Source organism: Periplaneta americana, chromosome 16 (assembly GCF_040183065.1).
Source record: "Periplaneta americana isolate PAMFEO1 chromosome 16, P.americana_PAMFEO1_priV1, whole genome shotgun sequence".
NCBI lineage: Eukaryota > Metazoa > Arthropoda > Insecta > Blattodea > Blattidae > Periplaneta > Periplaneta americana.
The window spans coordinates 9,195,479-9,215,882 of record NC_091132.1 but is presented as its reverse complement, the minus strand read 5'-3'; the positions used below and the strand labels follow the sequence as shown (position 1 = coordinate 9,215,882).

The 20,404-nt window shown below is 35.2% G+C and overlaps 2 protein-coding genes across 14 annotated transcripts in view; one reads left to right on the top strand and one right to left on the bottom strand.

Annotated features, from left to right (window-relative positions):
• The window catches only part of LOC138691226 (protein vein-like), a 411,186-nt gene extending 391,027 nt beyond the window's left edge, over positions 1-20,159 (top strand). For 2 of the 10 annotated variants that reach the window (XM_069813027.1, XM_069813028.1), the window contains one exon: positions 9,816-20,159. In XM_069813027.1, the coding sequence (XP_069669128.1) occupies positions 9,816-9,924 (109 nt within the window). In that variant the 3' untranslated portion in view covers positions 9,925-20,159. Of the gene's footprint in view, positions 1-1,633; positions 1,864-9,815 lie in introns of those variants that run through there. The other 8 variants (XM_069813030.1, XM_069813026.1, XM_069813029.1 and 5 more) reach the window with 6 other exon arrangements.
• Atg10 (Autophagy-related 10) overlaps positions 1-20,404 on the bottom strand; it is a 656,137-nt gene that overhangs the window by 614,772 nt on the left and 20,961 nt on the right. The gene's annotated exons all lie outside the window — the stretch shown is intronic.

Genomic DNA, 20,404 nt, shown 5'->3' with positions numbered 1-20,404 from the left:
AATCTTGGCGAGTTCTCGGCCTCAACTCGCTACAGCTAATTTCACCGACGCTAAATAACCCAGCAACTGATACAGCTTCGTTAAATAAAACAACAGTAGGAAGACTATTAGCTGAAATGCAAGAGGAGTTGCAGCAGACGTCTCAACTTTGATGCCTCTTTCGTGAAACGAACTCCTCACTTGGTATTCACTTATTTCCTTTCTCAAAATATCTGAGTATCTACATTCTAACAACATTTCACTGTTATTCTGTAAATGACAAACACAAACTAAGTATGCATGTATACGCGCAATCAAAAAGCACATTTCAAAGCAAGGGACTGAGAAGTGTATATGTTACTGTAAATGTACGAAGACCGGTAAATCTTAGAATTTACCGGTATAACCTAACATTTACCATTACAGTGCGGTAAAACCCCGAAATATCTTTTATATGTATACATTTTGAACTTTTACCAAGAGATATTGGTAAATCTAGGAGTTACCGATCAGCTGTGGTAAAATCGTATTAAAGAAGAAAAAAGAATCTTTACTAAGATTTGCCGTTCTTCGCACTTTTACATATCTATTTCCAATAAATCTTTTATTGTTGTTTTAGGATCTGTTTAAAAACATAAATACAAATCATCTCAGCAATGACTGAAATAATTTGTATTTATTTTTAATTTAAGTTATTTAAATATTCATACTTTCTAATGTGAGTATAATAAACAATATTCTATATTAAAAATAGTGAAAAATATTATAATTTTAACCACTGTCTGTTATAGTATTTCATATAAAAATTAACAAAGTCTTTACATCTTCTCAAAGAGTCTAGGTCCACAAATAAAGTAAAACAAACATTATGAAGCACTTTTTTGTTGAACACTTTTTAAACATTTACACTTTTTGAATCCTTGTCCTCCAACGAAAGATAATTGACGAACCACTTCCCGTACATAAATTCCTTCTTTTTCTAATTCTTCAATGCTGATAAAATTTTCTTTACACAATATAAGTTGGTTCCTAGAGTACAATGACTTCAGTTTGCCAGCTTTGGTACCAAGTTGATAAAACTCATCTTAAATATTTATGATCACTGTTATTATTGATTTTGCGTCAATTTTTGCATCCGGTACTTTGATTCTCACATTCTATCCGACTAAAAATTTTGGAATTTTGTTACAAGTGGCTGCTTTCATTTTCTTCGCTTGCACTTCAAGACCTTCTTTCGTAGCCTCTCTAACCTCTTCACCCCTGCAAACATGTCTGAATCTGCACAACGAAGGCGAGATTCTTCGTTCTGGATTTTTCGATCTAGCTTTTACCAGCTCGCATCGGTAAATCCTGAGATTTACCAACATTTCTTGGTAAAAGTTCAAAATGTATGCATCTAGTAAGATATTTTGGGGTTTTACCGCACTATAACGGTAAATGTTAGGTTATACCGGTAAATTCTAAGATTTACCGGTCTTCGTACATTTACAGTAACATATACATAAATTAAAAGTGAAATAATAATGCCGCGAAAATCAGAGTCCTACTTATAATACTTCAGAAATTCAGTTACTTTAAGTATGATTTGACAAAGCATAGTGGGGATAGAGTAGTGGAATTAAAGCGGTGCTCCTAATATGACATTTCACATCAGAGCGTAGAAGAATGTGCAGCAGAGGCAGCGGCAGCAGCAACGTGGAGTTCAGAGTCCGCCACCCGGGGAAGCTATGCGCGCCCAGACCTGCCGCGCCCCTGGTAGACTCGCGACACACCACCGCGTGGATGGCGGTGCAGAGGCCCCTTAGGGACACGTGGCGAAGAGAGCTTCGCTGGCTTACCTAGCCCACAGCCGGCAGACGCTTCGGTTCCGAAATTCATTCACAGGTAAGTCTCAGAGAAATCATGTGAGCACAAAACAAAGCCCGGCTCGGGATCAGAAACCAAAAGCCTATCATTTTAATACACATTAGAGTGAGTCATCGACCAGGAACTTCGGGATTCCACATTTTAAAAGATCATAATACATACAATTTTTAAACTGAGCATGTACTGTAATGCTAAGAATGTATCTACTTTGAGATTTTTATGGAAATGTACACTTTTAGAATCCTCATAGTATATTGAGGGCATCTATATGTCTGTGTACAGTGATCTATCTCAAACAATTAAACGTAATTTCTTCATATTCAATATCTAAAAGTTAACTCTTTCCAAAATCTATACTAATAATAAATCTGTAGCCGAAATTTTTCTCGTAATTTTCGATTTTCCAAAAATAATTGGTCCTAACATATATAATTAACCGCCCTGAAACCGAAAATCGCTTTTTTTTTTATTTTTGTCTGTCTGTCTGTCTGCCTGGATGTTTGTTACCTTTTCACGCGATAATAGCTGAACCGATTTATATTAAAATTGGAATATAAATTAAGTTCTTTGTAACTTAGAATTTAGGCTATATGGCATTCAAAATAGTTTATTTAAAAGGGGGGTTATAAGGGGGCTTGAATTAAATAAATCGAAATATCTCCCTTATTATTAATTTTCGTGAAAAATATTACATAACAAAAGTTTCTTTAAAAATAATTTCCGATAAGTTTTATTCCACGCAAAATTTTGATAGGACTGATATTTAATGAGATAAATGAGTTTCAAAATTACAATAACAACGCCATCTAAGGCGGTGTAATGAAATAAAAAACAAATCACTTCGTCTATAAGGGGCCTTGGACAACAACAATCGAAAGCTATGAAACATACGGTAGCCTACAGAGAATGTTTCTGTGTTTGTATGAAGTAATATCGGAAGCTAAATTAACCGATTTGTATAATTAATTATTAATTCACCATTGGAAAGTGTAGTTTCTCTAGATGGACATAATGCTATAATGTTATTACAGTAACTTCTGAGTGAATTGAGGACAGGTAAGATTAAAATAGCTTCTTCTGCACAGAAAACTTGATAGGATTCGTTTCCTGTATTTCCTAAAATAATTTTTATGACCAAATGAGTGGTCTCTGCATCAAAATGATCGAATTTTAATTTTTTTAATACAGTTTAAATTAAGTAACATAATAAACGATTTATCCTTCTATCAATCACGAATGTTCTCTGGATCAAATGTCCTATTTTAATTACGTAATTACTTTATATTTATTTCTAACGGGTGCAGCGGAGCGCACGGGTACGGCTAGTATACAAATAAAATATCATTTCTCAGTTGAGGAATTTTGGATTTCCAACTTTTGTTTATAGACTTCATATCTTCAACATTTCGAACTACTTGCAAGTTCCGTAATCAAGCTAATGTTGTCTTATGACCGGAATGATCCTCTACTTTTATTGAGTACATTACGTTCAGTTGTTTTAGATAGTCAGAAAAAGAATATGCGAGCCATCAGACCTTCGACATCATTACCCTGATGAAAATAATTCTGAATCGTTGAAGATACGAAGTCTCAACACGTGGCTGAATATCCAGAATTCTTCTTCTAAACAGAATGACAGTGAAAACGTAAAATAGCAAGCATTTTAATAACAAAATAAAACAATTTTAATAACAAAATAAAACATTTTTTTTTTTCAGTAAATTGACAATTTGTATTATTTTAGCCCAAATTGTTCCCTGTTTAATCTATCCATAGACAAGTACAGTATGCGCCAAAACAAACAGTACTGAATATGCAAATCTAGCTTTCAGGTAAAGCTCCTTGTGAAGCATATTTGAATAATTTCAAGGGAAATATTGTTTCGGGGCCGGATATCGATCCCGGGACCTTTAGTTGAATATACCAACGCTCTACCGACTGAACTATCCTGGAACTTCACCCGAAAATCCTCTGCAACGTCCGTTTTGTCCACCACGACCTGGCTGGGGATCGAACCCGAGTCGCCTGGATGGAAGACCAGCGCGCTAGCACTTGAGCCATAGACACATGTCGTATAGCGTGGTCCACTGCACAAAAAAGTCTAATAATGTTTTTGCTCTGATATTGTAAAGATGTTTTTTTTTTCAAGTCGTAGGACTATGTTTCAGGGAAGTTCATAATTGTGTTGGATTAATATTTTCGCCTGAACCAAATAGCGGGGTATAAATCAATTGCCAACAGGATCAGCAATATTGAACAACTGATATCTATCAATGTGTGAGGGCAATCAATTGCAGTTAGATGACAGGCATGGATGACATTGATCGCTTTCCTGTTCGCAGGATGTGACATTCATTTAATTTATGGTTGCGAAAAATGTCGCGAGAATAGCACTTCCTCTTTATCAACAACGTTTTTTCTGGCTTCGGTTTGCTGCACGTTCAACGTTTTTTGCTGTTGACCAAAGATTAAGATAAATATTGACTCTTGTGATCAGTGGCTACTGTCTACCCAAGAAATATGAAAATTTAATTCAATAAAATGTACGTCCGAGATGGAAGGGAACTTTATTAAAATAAGTTCCTTTAAGTGGACTGTATTGCATCACCTGTATCAGTTTGTCGATAAAAATATCGTGTATACTTGATATATTAATCAATTCATTCCCTAAAGCATATTATTACGAATAATAATAATAATAATAATAATAATAATAATAATAATAATAATAATAATAATATTGGTTGTTACAAATTCTTTTGTGTGTAATTCTTAAATTGGAAGATATTTAATACGATTTGGTAAATTTAGGCCTATACAATGTATCTTAATATATAAAACTGAATGTGGGTATGTATGTATGTATGTATGTATGTTCTCTATACAAATCTACACGCTTTGACCGATATGTGCCAAAGTTTGTACATTTAACCTTCATAACCAGGAGAAGAACATAGGCTACATTAAAATTGTGCAAATGGAAGTTAAATTAATTATAATTGTAAAAAATAAAAATAAATAGATCAAATATTCACGTATAATATTAAAATGCAAAATCTTCTACAGTCAATTGTTTTTTATTATTGTCTGTTGTATTCAACATCGACTTTCACGAGGCCATGGAAATTTTAACACGAAATTAAATTACATTGTTGTTACACATCATGAAGGCTAAAACTAGATCATTCATGCAATAACTATCTTTACGCAGTCCAGGACCGTATTATGAATTCCTCGATGCAGTTCTGTAGATAGTGAGCAGACTGTTTTATACAACTGAATTCTAGAATTCTTTGAAACTACAAGGTTTGCTACCACATAATTTACTTAATATTGAATAACCAATAATACTATTGCGAAAAATTGACCCACCAAAATTATGCACGAATAAGAATTGGTGTGAAAAACTCATACGAAACGTAATAGAATTGGCAATATTAACTGCAAAAATAAAAGGAGATGTTTTTATTCCACGTATTGCTAGGATACTCATTCAATTTTAAGCAACTGCAATTTCAATGCCGCTAGCATTTGTAATGGCCATATTAAAAAGAAGCTCCAAGGACAGTCGTTCAAAGTTGCAGACATTAACTTGAAAACTGCGTGTTTTTCACTTCCTCGCTATATTTTATACAAAGAAGTGGGGGAAAATAGATTTTACACATATCAATAAGCAATTCAATGATACATTATATATGTATATATTGGTTCGATGCTGAAACTGATCAGAAAGAGGAGAAGGAATTATATTTTCGTTGGGTTTTACTTTGTTTATAGTTTGATTTTTCTATTACTTTATTTGTATTTCTGGTGGTGTGGAAGAGAAGGCCTAATGGCCTTAACTACACCAGAATAAATAAATAAATAAACACAAATGAATAAAACAAATAAATAAATAAGTAACAACAAATAAATACATAAAAACAAATAACTATATAAATTTAAAACAACAGTTTAACGTCAGGCACATGATGAAATGTTTTCTTTTCGGTGCATGATTTACAACCCTGAGTTAATCCTGGAAGACATTTGGCTAAGGAGTTCATTAATTCATGTAAGTGACGTTAAGTAAAAATTCATCTTTATGGGCGAGGAAAGCTTAGTAAAGAAATTCGTTTTGGTTGACTGTAGTTAGGTTTCCGAGATTTCCGAAAATGTAATAACCAGTTTAATTAAAAATAGAAGCAGAAAGGAAAACCCGGGCAACGCCGGGTACTTTCAGCTAGTGTACAATAAAACATAGGACATTATCAATTAACGAGATTTTCTTTTCATTTACCGCTAGTAGATAACGGACACTGCAAGAACTCGTAACTGGGAGACCGGAAAGTTGGGTGCTCTCAACTCTACCAGAAACGGAGTTCATTACTTCACATAAACGATAAAACTGAAAAACATTATTTTATAATGCGTCACCAGATTCGGTGTGACATTCGCCTCAGCGCAGCGTGTCGTACGGCGGGCGTCCTTCAATTCATCGAAGGTGTCGTACCATTCATTCCTGTGCAACAATGCTCTTGGTGAAATACTACAGCGCACTGTCACAGATTGTGAGGTCAGTGCTACGAGGCAACCAGTCGAGAGGAGCTGGCAAGATGGTTGACCCATGGCCAATCCAGCGTTGTGGAAAGACCTCATTGAGGCACTCACGAAGGAAATGGCATGTATGTCTGCGTTATGACTGGAATTACATAAATAGTGTGTATATTTGAGGTATTTATAGGGGGTAACGAGACTTTGTGAACATCCTGTACATCACTGGTTGCAACATGGACATAATGTCAATTGAAAACATTACACTATCCTTCCTACAGAAGATTTGAAGAAAGTATTGACAAAGAATATACTTGTCAAGGAAACCTGTTTCTGCTGCAAAGTCACATAAGACTGGTGTGACAATGAAAGAGCTCATCGAAACGGCGGAATAAAAACCTTTAAAACATCAGCATAAGCCTAGATCTCGCACCTTGCGATTTTTGGACATTTTTAACTATGAAAAAAAAAAGTTTCCAGACAAGAGCTTTCTAATTTATTATCCTGTTGTAGCAGGCGAGAAATTGTATATAGTATGTGTTTCAGTGCATTATAGGTAAGAAGTGGACCGTTTTCCAAGGACTCTCCTTACAATAAATATGATCATACAGGCATCAACCTCTGATTGTGAAGTGACTACATGAAATCTTCAAACAGTCTTAGTCCTCCACACAGACTTCATTTCAATAACTAAAAAAAATTGTAAAAGTGGTGCCATATTAACTGTGTACGAACATTTCGTATGCTATCCATTCCCTTCTTACATCGCTGTAGTCTCATAAGTCTGCAGAGGCTGAAAATTTCAATGAGGAAGTGTAGTAATTTTGGCAGGACTCTTTTCACCCGATTAATACGAGGCGCGTTTATAAAGTAACTTTCCCACTCGTCCCACAGCTAGCAAACCATATATTGAGCGAAGCGACTGCGTTTACGTGATAGAGTAATGTCCTGGCATGGCGCATGCGCTAGCGGAACTTCCCGAGTGCTGTCAGTAGCTTCGTTGCATTGGTTGAAGATGGACGCTCCTATTCCAGCTCCCGCCGCGTGTGAAGTGCGATCAGTGAATGCACAGGGCATAGCGCCGATTGAAATTTATCGTCAGCTGTGCCAGGTCTATGAGCCTAATGTCATGAGCAAGCAGATGGTGCGTTGCTCCACAAGGTCGTCTATAATTATGGTTGGCCTCCACTGCGCTCCTCGCCATGCACATTTTGCCGTCCTGCTGAAAATTGTCTACAGCAGCAACGTACCATCTGTTTTTACTTTTTTTTTTCTTTGTTTTAATTTTGGTTTTACTTTTGTTGTTGATCAGCTATTTTATGTTGTTTGTCGTAGTCCATATTGTGATTTTTATCGTGATCCTTGTCGTGGTCCTTGTCGTGCTTGTCTTTGACACTGTCGTGGTCGTTTCGTATTCCTTGTTGTTTTTGTCATGACCTTTATTGTAATCCTTGTCGTCTTCGTGATGGTCCTTATCACGTTTCTCGTGGTCTATGTCATGGTCCTTACCGTGATCCTTGTCTTTGTCATTATCGTGGTCGTGTTCCTTGTCGTAATCCTTATCGTGGTTCTTGTTATGATGCTTGTCGTGGTCCATGTTGTGATCGTTATCTTGGTCCTTGCTGTAGTCCTTGCCGTAGTCCTATTAGTCCTTATTGTTTTTCTCATAGTCCCACGTTTAGAATTTCAAAATAATATTATTTACCCCATTGGACAAGTGACTTTTTGTGTCACATGGTACCTTCCATACTTTCATAAAATATAAGCCGAGACTATACCTAGACCGATGGCCTAGGGACGAGGGGATTTATCTGCTCGAAAGCTAGGTACACAGCGATCCTTAGTGTATTCAGCCGGTGTGGGTTTGAGAATGAGTCTTGCTTGAGAATTAGCGCAATAGAGCTGGGCCATAGTGCCTCCCTCCCGAAATTTCATACCATTTCATACTTAAATCGAGCCTACTAGAAAAACTGATAATATTTTTCACTGCAGCCGTGTTATCCTTTCTGAAAATGGGGCACAGAGGGCTCTATTCCAATTAAATAATATAAGTAAAAGTTTTAGCTTAAACATTTCAATTAATAAAACAAAAGTTTTAGCATTTAGAGGAGCAGATACATTAAGAGCCAAAATTGTCTTGGAAGGAAAAATTATTGAACAGATAAATTGTTTCAATTATCTTGGGTGCAACATTTCTTATATGAAGAATGAAGATATTCAAAACAAGATTAATAAATTCAGCTATGTATGCGGTGTCATTAATAGATCCCTAAAAAGTACTAGGAAAGAAACAAAAATTAAATTTTATAAGGTAATGGCAGTGCCAATGTTGCTTTATGGGTCTGAATTTTGGATCCTGACTAAAAAAGAAGAAAGAAGAATAGAAGCAGCAGAGATGAAATTTCTAAGATCTGTAGCAGGTTACACCTTATTGGATAGGAAAAGAAGTGATGATATAAGGAGGGAACTAAGCATTTTTAAATTAATAGACAGAATGAAACAATATAGAAACGATTGGAAACAACATATACAAAGAATGGAAGTAGACCGCATACCAAAACTGATGATGAACTATAACCCAATAGGTAGAAGAAATGTTGGTAGACCGAAAACAAGATGGGCTCAACAGTGTTAAAAAAAAAATGAGACCGGAACGAGCCTTATAAGGCTTAATCCATGATGCTGATGATGATGATGATTTTTCACTGCAGTGTGCTTTGGGGTAGGGTTGCAACAAGAGTGGAAATTGGATAAAAAGAAACGCATGTGTGACCAGACGTCTTTCTGCATGACTACACCTTCAGTTGCCTTTTTCTTTTTTTTTTTTTTTTTCAATTAATGGAGCCGGTACAAATTATGACATGACAAAGAATTCGCATTACGTAGAACATTTACTAAGTCATACTTTAGATATAGGCCATTCGTTATCTCGTGAAACCTACCTGCGCGTGTGGAGAAGCAGAAAGTGGACTGAGAAGCTTCCCTCCCTAACTACGATTCCACTCGCAGCCACCTAGCTCGCTTATCCCCACCATAGGTTCTTACTGTAAGCTACACACATACATCACAATTCATTTGGTTTCACGAGATAATGAATGACCTATAATGACATAATGTTGCCAGAAAATATATTATAAATTTTTCAACCGTCAACTTCGTTTTTAATCTAATATATTCTGAACAAATTGTTACTCGACACATAGCTGTGCAAATAATAATTAGTGCAAATAATAATTATTATTTAACTTTCAACAGGAAAAAGCAAACATTAATGAAGCTATTCGGAATATTAGTTAAATTTAACAAACCTAGGCCTATCTTTAACACTGAACCAAACATAAGTGTCACTCATAATAATTACATTTCTCAATAAATTAGAATTGATAACAAGCAGACAATCTTCACTAGTGTTATAGAATGTGTGACGTGTGTTTCAGTAACGGGCCCCAATCGAGCGGCAAGAGGGCTAGTTCCGGAGTGACTCACCGGCCAGCCACCCAGACATCTGCCCATGAAGAGCGAGTCTTGGATCGTCGGACAACATAAAGAGAACAGACGTTTATAAAAAAACGAACACTTCGAATGGGTTGTGAATATTTCCTGGTTTTAAAATGTCGTTATTATTTTATTTATCTAAATTATTTTATTAATGAGAGGGGAGGGATTAACTATGCAAATCACTCATTTTGAGACATTGCAAGGCTCCTTCCTTATAAGTGGATAAACAATTGCAGTGTTTGTGTTAACGATGGACGAAGACTGATTTTTTTAAAGGTCGTATTCTTTGTTACGCATTTATACAGCTATCCTAATCGGAATCAAGCATTCGATCCAACCCCTCATACATCAACTGAAACACTCCGAGCTATTATAAGAAAGTACTTCTCTGAAAGAGCACTGTCTTCTTCATTTATTTACTGAAACAGGGAATTCATTTATCATGTCTCGCGACAAGGGCAGACAAATAAACATTTAGGAATTTTATGGATATTTAGGTAGGCATTTCAGAATTTTTACGACGCTTTAAATCAGAATTTATGTAATATTTCCGGAATTTCTGTTCCAGACAGAGACAATTTTGAAAAATGAATTCCTTGTAAAAAAAAAAAAGAAAAAAAAAAGCATATGCACTGTATTTCAGAAATACCACCCTGTGCTACTTGCATCCACTTTTCTGACTGTTGGTAGTTCCAACTTTAGAAACTATCGGTTTTGAATATGTCACAGCAGTATAGATGCCTCAAACTAGAAAGCTGTCTCGTTCGCGCAGGCGCATACAGCACTTCTCCCCTACCACTGTCCGCCTACTGCTGTGCACCGTGGACTAGAACGGTACAGCTCAGTTCTAATAACAGATGAGAAGCCTGCATAGGGAGGGTACATCTTGAATACATCGTCAAGAGGTCAACTTTTCAGATAATATGACTATACCTGGGTATCGGAGCCTAGGTGGGCCCCCTCCGTTAGCTCTACTACTTCCCCTCTCCAGGCAGCTTCCTAGTTTGAGGCATCTGTACAATTTTAATGTAGCAGTTGGCAGATTTACTGAAGACGGTGTTTCTGGGACACACTGTATTTTCCTCGGTTACTTTGATTTCACACTTCTATTGTAACCAATGAGAGTGTTTTGCACAGTCAAATGCTCCCCTTAAGTGCCGTAAATGTCTGATCGAGTTACAATGTCATTGGTGAAGAAGAACAGCAAAGGAGCGAATCGGAAAGTGTCAATTCCATACACATTAATGCGAAAGGAAGATGGATAACGAGCGAGACCTCAGGGGATGCTTGCAGTACGAGGGAGCACAAGAGTTCATAAAGAGTATCAATTCTAGTGTGAATCGAAATAGTTGTTCTAAGTCCACGAAAAATAAGTAAGTAAATAAAAGTCCATACCAAAGACTAATATTAATAATTTATGAGGGACATCTTTGTGTTTTGTGAATTTATATAAAAGGACGTTTTTAACAATAGTGTTATTAAGTTATTGCAAATAACATACACCTGTGTCGTATTATTTCACTGTCTTTCAACTACGTACCGACATAATGCATATTTAAATGGAAATCCAGTTTCTGGAAATAAACATACGTCATGGGTGTTAGGGAGGGGTACACAACTTTTCATTTCCAAGAAATCAACATCCATTGAAACATTTAACATAACACAGAAAAATGTGATAGCTTCAGCAACGTATATACCTATATGTTACATGTTGTGTTACAAGATCCCAACCATTTCATGTGGTAGTTAATTCCGAAACTAGTTGAAACTCCTGTTAGTACAGTAGTCCTGTACTTTTGTGCGACGTTTTGACCTTATCAGTTGATATTTCGCCCGTAACCGTTTCTATTGTGTTTGAGCCTTGAATACAAGAACCAATCTAAGACGTACATTTAATATTTCAAATATGAGGTAAAACACAGATTTTGAAATATAAAATAACACAGATCACGATAAGAATTGATCAATATCTTACTTCTGAAGTTAATTTTTCAATCAGTGTAAGAAAACTGCAACAATGCTTAAGGCAATACAATAAAAACAATAAATCCATTAATATTTTTCGAAAAAAGAGTACACAAAGTATAAATTCCATACGAACACGCATGTGTTCAAAACGAAGCATCTCCAAGATCATGTAATGACTTTTCACGCATATGTCCGATTTTGTGATGAAGTTTCCTTGGTTTTGTAAACGTTTGCATAAATTTAATTTCTCCATTCGGAGCCAGACTCAATCCGACTGTGATGATTCTCAAACGACATTATTCCCTCCTTGCATGCATCAATTGATATTCTGTTCGCATAACCTAATGAATTTATAATTGCTATTTCAGGCATTAATATTGATAATGATGCTCTTCAAAAGTCAGCACATTATTTAAATCACTGAAACATTATCAAAATAAGGTTTACATCAAAATAAGAACACAATTTCATTAAAAAAAAATAGGCTTCACGGTTCATTTAAGTGAAATCGATTAATATCGAAGAGCAGTAATTCGGACTTGTTTACTTAAGTCGATATTGAACACACAAGCCAGCAAGCTATGTTTCACAATGTTACGCTACTCATTAATTAGGAGCAAGCAAGAGAAGGCACTTAAATGCCATCAACTTGGCCCGAGATCGAACCCGCAACCTCGGCCATAGAAGGCCAGCGCTATACCAACTCCGTCAACCCGGCCGACTAAACCGCGGCCATCATAAAGTTACAAGAGACCTTACACCAGCAGCCGTGACGTCACAACGACGTGCTATGCCTCGCAATCGGGTAATCAATTCCAATACCAATATTATTATTATTTTTTTTTTTTGCATAATATGACAAAAATTAAGTTAAATGTGCCCTAGATACTGAAACTTCTTAAATGAAAATTTTCAAAAATAATTTTAATAAAACTAAATTTATATTCTTAAAAAAACTCAAATGAATTGTGCCGTGGGAGAATCATTTTGCCATATATGTCATTATTTTGTGTTTGTTAGAGTACACATTGCTATCATTAATTAGTTTTGAATAATTATTTTTCAAAATAGGTCTTCCCACACCTTTCCAACAACGACCATTAACTCCACACAACATGTAGTCTAGTACATTTTTCATATAAATCAATGCCCATTTCTTCCACTTTCATTTTCAAAAGGTTTATAAAATGTAGCTATATGCATATTTACCTGCTTCAAAATCTGTACGGCGTACAGCACGAATCCACTTTTATCGTCTTTCTTTATTACAAGGAAAAGCAAATGCTGAAACGGGTCTTCCCTTACTTGAACGGTAATTAGATGTGCAACCTGACACACTACACATTCGTCACATTTTATAAATTACAGCCTGTACCACTAACAAAAATAAATATCGGTAACTGAACATTATATCATTATAAGAGACAAATGGTTTACATAACTTTGATACAACTTTAGTTCGTTAAATAACCAACTAAAATAAAAAAAAATACATTTACATAAAGTAACCTAACAATGCTTGCTGCCTTCGTAACAGCAAGCCACCATATCTCAAACGACAATACAACACCAGTACAAACATTGCAACACAAAAATATAATGTTCTATTAATGGTTCAGAGTATGACTTATTCTAAAACACTGAGAAACCGCTTAATGCTTACTTTTAAATCATAATCACATTATCATACTACAAACTTCCCATGCTTTTATGCTTACCAAAAGCATGTGACGTCATAGAAGCTGAACTGTCAACGAAATAAAGCCGGTTTTTCACGACGGTCGCGGTTAAACAAATCAAAACCAAGATCTTCATCGATATAATGGACAGTGTCTTTCGCAAAATAAAATTTGAAAATGAAACCAATTATGTAAAACTTGATAAAGGAACACTTAATTTACAGTGTCGTTACATTGCAGAAGCGTCAACCAACAGTATTTCTTAACATTCATATTCTACAATAGCTTCTGCAATGTAATCGACTCAGTCAGTCTTGTATTCGAGGATCTAATAAGTAATCATGTATGAAATGAAAACGATAACACCTTCTTTAATAATTTAATAGTTCGAGATTTTCTTGAGAAACTCCGAACAAGTTACGGCGCAGGCAAGTTTAGAAAAAACGTCAGTTCAATGTCAAAAATAATTAAATGCAGTATTAAATATTCCGTATTAGAATATGTTTCCAAGAAAATCTCGAGACAAACGGAAATAGAAATTTTAAAACTCATGCGAGCCTAAATGGTATTCTTTATTTTCTGTATACATGCTTTTAGTACGAAAACTTGTATTATTGAACTCTAGTTCCTCGTCAGGTTTTAATGTACAGTTCACCACAGTTCCACTGGTTGTTACGTAACAGGGGTATAAAAGTAAGGGTAGCAGTCTCAATTGCAAATTACGCAATAATTTACGATTTATGTATATTTTAAGACTAAGTAAAATACATTTCAACTTTCAACTAATAAATCAGTGAAATACATAAAAATATGTAAATAATAGTCTCCTTTTATAACAAAGTATATTGTGATGCAAATATTGTTGAAAATTTACACATATGCTTCATGAAGCTAAGGACATAACGGTGCCAAGAAACAATCTTTTGTATTAAAAGTTCTGTAGATTATACAGTATACATTTGGATCGAACTTGTAAATAATAAAATATACAGCATTATGCTTCAGAACTATAACATCGCTACAAAATGAAACTCCTGCGAATACAGTTACTGTACATCCACAGCATCCAGGTCTTTAAATATTTCAGACGGATGAAATGCAAAATTAATATCGCACAATTCCCTCGATTATCGATCGTGACTGTGTGTGAAAAAATACTTTGAACTTAAATAATCGCTGGTTCTATTCATCTTTCTATAACTTATTTATTCTTACTTGGTACTGAAACATTTTTATATGTCTAATATGTACCTACAACACATATTAGTCAGTAATTGCGGAAAATTTTGTGATGTTTATCAAAGGTTAGTTATGAACTTGAATTTATTTTCAATGTAAGTTACTATAGTGTAAATCATAGTTTCATCTTCTAGATTTTTCATAATATACTTACTCCTGTTACCAGATGTCAGTTTAAAACTCCGTAATTATTGTGTCGAGTTAACAACATAACATTTATCTCAAACATAATATGTCATCACATGTATTTATAGCTACGAGATACATTTAAAATTTGTTTTTATCATAGTATGTCACTTATATGTAGTACAAAACAGATGCAATAATGTTCACAGTTTCTAACGATACGAAGTTCATTGTGTGTTACATTTTTATCTTCAACATTTTTATAAGTGTTCATGAGGATGCAAATTGTATGTTCATAATTTTTTAATTACATGATGCTGTGAGATTGAGCTGAATTCAAATGCCTTGGTTGTCTTCATATCATCATCAGAGACATTTTGCTGAATGCCATACAAATCAAAATGTAAGCATTTGTGGTATCCAAAATAGATATCAAACCGAGTGCAAACATTACTTTAATCACGCGAATATTTTGTCTTTCTCTACTCTATCGTTACAGCAGAGATAAGTCGTCTTTTGAATACACAAATTAAGATACGAAATTTATAGAACTTAAAATATTCAAAATATTAACAAAATCTCCTTCAATTAGTCTACCGTGTCGCGATATCATTGTATTTTAATTATATTTTCTAAGTCTTCTCATTTAACTTTGGTGTTTTTTACAATTCTATCATAATCACATAACATACTCTGCCTCAATTTTCAATTTGTTTATCAAAACACACACATAGCAATTCAAAAGATCTTGTACACCGTATTTTTCTTTTCAAGTTCCCAGATAGCGCAATTGTAATTTATGGTATAAGAGACTAAAATTGGATTTTACGCGCGAGTTGGAAGTTCGGCGCCTGAAGAGAAGTCGAGGGTGATAATTTCCACGAGAGCATAAAATCTGTTTAATCTCATGTGCTATACATTATTTTATCCATTACTGGTATCTAAATTTCATTACTAGAATCTAAACTTAATTTTAAATTGTACGCCTTTCTTTGTAGTGTGTTATTTGTGAAGAAGTTATAAATGAATGCATGTGTGGATTTCATTGTTGCCAATATGTTGTCATAGAGAGAGTGATTTGAAAAAATTTAATTCACTGTTATGAATAAGAAACTTTTAATTCACTAGTTTGAATAAGGCCGGCGGCCGGGTAGCTCAGTTGGTAGAGCAGCTGACTACGGACTACGGGTTCGATCCCAGGTGGTGACAGGATTTTTTCTCGTTGCCAAACTTTCAGAACGGCCCCGAGGTTCACTCAGCCTCCTATAAAATTGAGTACCGGGTCTTTCCCGGGGGTAAAAGGCGGTCAGAGCGTGGTGCCGACCACACCACCTCATTCTAGTGCCGAGGTCATGGAAAGCATGGGGCTCTACCTCCATGCCCCCCCAAGTGCCTACATAGCATGTTACGGGGATACCTTTACCTTTACCTTACCTTTACTTTGAATAAGGCCACTGTTTAGGTTGCTAGGAACAGTGAAAGAAATACCAGTTTAGATAGGCCTACCAGTTATGGATAAAATTAATATACACTTCAATTCCATGTTATAGAAATAAGAACACTAATCGAAAAAAAATGTTATATCAATTCAAAAAGATTGCTGATTTCATTTTCTGTGGCGATTGCCATATTGTATTTCAATCGGTATTAGTTTTATATCTTATACCAGCGTTTCTCCCGCATCACGTTTCAAATATGTTAATTTACAGTCATCGAACTATAGCTACTAAGTACTAAGTACTAAGGGAAGTTAACACAGGGAAAAATTACAACTTTACAGGGTTCAAAAATTGATTCAGAAACAGATAAAAAAGAACGTATTAGATACCTTGTCATTGATTTTAGTAATGAAATTTCAATTGACAAAAATAGAATTGTTAAAAATCTAACATCTGATCTTAATGGCCTTTTACAAACAAAATTATTAATATCTGAACAGAAACTAAAAATAATTTTTATTTATGAATATGTGTGGCCTAGTCTCATATATCCCTTACAGTGTGCTCTTTTAAATCAATTATCCACCGGTTTCGAGAACTTGAAAAAATAGTTAGAAGTGCTGTCAAAGAAATCATGATGTTACCAGACGATACTCCAAATTTTTTGTTATATTCATCTAAAAAAGTGTGTAGCCAGTATACAGCATTTTAATATCTGCAATCGTCTTCAGCCCCTTCATGATCCACGTTTACATCATATACGGAATCTTGAAGAAGAGAAAAATGCGGCCCTTGGAAAACTTAATTTTACTAAATCGTCCCTTTCTCCAAAGACCAGTGGGAGGAAACTTAGAGAAATTCTAAGAACGAGATCTTTCCAAGCTTGGTGTCAACTGCCACATAAAGGGAAAGGAGTGATTATGTATGCTGAGTGCCCCAAAGCTAATTCATGGATGTCCAGCAAAAGAAAACCTCTTTCTACATCTGAATATGTCAATGCGGTGATGCTTTCTTGCAATTTTATTCCTGTAAGATCCGTTCCTGTCAGATCCTTTAATACAACCCGTTATAGGCATACTGACTGCAAAGAAACAGAAACTATTGGTCACGTATTGGGATTCTGCAGGAAAAGCGAGCTGCTGTGGAATAACAGACATCATAGAGTGAGGGCAAGGATTGCAGAAGTCCTAAGACACCTTGGTTGGGAGGTTCATGAAGAGGTTCATTGCATTTCGGCCGCAGATTCCAACAGGCGCGCGGACGTCATAGTCATCGACATCTGCTTTGAGAGAAACCTCTGACAAGCGGACGAGGTCAACAAGAAAAAACAAGAAAGATATGAACCATGCCTACCTTTCCTCTCTTCTAGATATAACATAACTGTTAATCAGTGGGTCATCAGAGGTATGTTATTTGGAATGAGAGGTTCCCTTCCACCTACCAACTACTTCTTCTTCTTCTTTGGTTCTACAGCCGGGTTCCAGCCTTGACCGCCCCAACGATGCTTTTCCATGTCCTTCGATCTAACACCTTTGTTTTCCATCCTCTAACATCTGCTGCTATTATATCCTTCTCCACTTCATCCAGCCATCTTAGCTGAGGTCTCCCTACTTTTCTGGTGCCAAAAGGTATAGTGAGAGTCAATTTCTTGCAAGGATCATTTTCATCCTTCCTACAGATATGGCCCAGCCACCTGACTCTCCTAGCTTTAATTTATCTGCAAACATCTGGTTCTTTAAAAAGTTGGTATAATTCATAGTTATATCTTTTCCTCCAACTGTCCTCATCATTTACTGGTCCATATATCGTCCTCAGAACCTTTCTCTCAAATATACTCAGCCTACAATTGTCGGCACTGCCAACTGCCCAGGTTTCAGATCCATAAAGCAAGACTGGTCTTATTAATGTTTTATATAATTTGCTCTTAGTGCTGAGGCTGATATCATGTGATCTTAACTGTTTTTGGAGTCCATAATAGCATCTGTTTGCTGTGAGGAGTCTATGTTGGATTTCTGCACTCACATTATTATCTGAGGTGACTAGTGAACCTAGGTACTTAACCTACCAACTACTAGTGAAATTAAAATTCCAAGTCTTTCAAATGCAAAATATCCTATTACAAATTCCAAATTCTTAGGGACTCTTTACATATCATCCAATATCATTTATATTTTCAAGAAAGATAATTTTGTCAATATGAAATTTTGCAGCATCAAGCGAATCCCAAATCCAAAATTTACTAGTTTTTTTTTTTTTTTTAACTAATCGATTTAAAAGCATAACTGTATTCAGAATTCTTGTGGTCACCCTCACTGGAAGGCTGGTGATTTAATCAAATCCTTCTCCTTCTCTCTCTCTTGGTCTATGGGTACAAGCTGACTTCATATGGGTGAATGACGAACAATCACGTATCCGTCAGATCATAATATCAACTATGTATTTAATTACTATCGACGCAACAATGACAAAAACAACGGAGTATGCACGACTCTATACATACTACATCCTGGTGTTACGTTCGGCTCTTCATTGGCATGTTTGTGATCTGAACATTATATTTGTATTGGGCAAAACACAATATATTGTAATCGAACTTTAAGGCAATTTGTAGTCTTCACTCTGATCAGTATTCAAGTTTGTTGAATTGCAATAAGTCTGTTTACAACTCACAAGTTATTAGTTAATTTACAATTTATGACTTGAAGAGAATTAAATAGTTTTAAACTACCATTTCAATTTTTAAATCTCTATTACTTTCTTTTATAGAAAATGTTCATCAAATGAAATCTAGTCTATACTGTAAACATTAAGTTATGTTCACATTAGCAAAACTCGACAACTTAGAAATAACTACGAATACTTTTATCCATTTTCGAAACAGTTTCTAATTTAAGAAATGTTTTTTTTATATTTCATCATCTATGCTAAAACAAAATCGTGTGTGTAAGTGATAACTATAATATATTTAAGAATTTCAGATCGTCTTTACAAATAGAGAGCAGAACGTGTTTTAAAATGCTGATTCCAAACAGAAATATAAAGACCTGAATGCTTGGAAACAAATCATGCTACCCCAACTTTCTTACATTTGCATTACGGAAGTAATGACCAGAGAGATTGTATTTAATAATATTATTATAACAGTTGGATGTAAATATTGATGTCTACATGTCACTGTTCAATGGTGTATATTTTGAAGATACATTTTCGGAGCTATTCTGGAATAATAAGCAAGGATTGTATGTTAAAATGCAAGATTAATAGTATTACATAGGGCAGCATTTAAGGGAAATTCTAGACAAAGCAGATCATGATGTCACTAGGTACTACACAGTCGTAGAAGCAACATGCTTTAATGCACAACCGTAAAACATGTCAAAATATTTTCAAAATGCTTACTGGCAATGTTCACAGTACCTAAAAGTAGTTTTAAGTCAGTGCTTCCCAACCAGCGACACGAGGTAAGACTCGACCTAAAAATCTTTCAAAGTGGAGCCAATGAAATGTTTTGACAATTGATATCTGAAAAAGATACTCACATTTTGCTGTTATGTATTTTGAAAGGAGTCACTTGGGAACGGGCTGAGAGGCACTGACGAAGGTTCATCAGAATTACTGTACAATTCATCGCATTTTTCCTTAATAAATAACATTCCACTCATGTTTTGGTATCCTGTATGTTGTACAGATTGTCCATAGCTTCTATGAGAGTGCCTACATGCAAGTTCTATTTTATTTTGTTGGTTGCTGTTGTAAAAATGCTAAGAAATTATTTTTTGCCTTGGCAGAAATGATAAAATATTTGACCAAATAAAAGTTCTTAGTAAAGGTTCTGCTCTAATTGCCAGTGATTTAAGATATGTCAAGTATTTCAGTTTGCTTCGTCGGACTCACTGCGCAGAGGCACAACACAACAAACGACTTCAAACTGCAGTTCTTATCAAGAGGGCAGGCACACATACCAGTATCAGTAACACGGACATAACAAAGTAATGCAAGTAACATTTGTACGATAGATTTGCAATTGTCTTAAATACACCTACTGAACAATATACGAGACGGTTTAAATTCAAG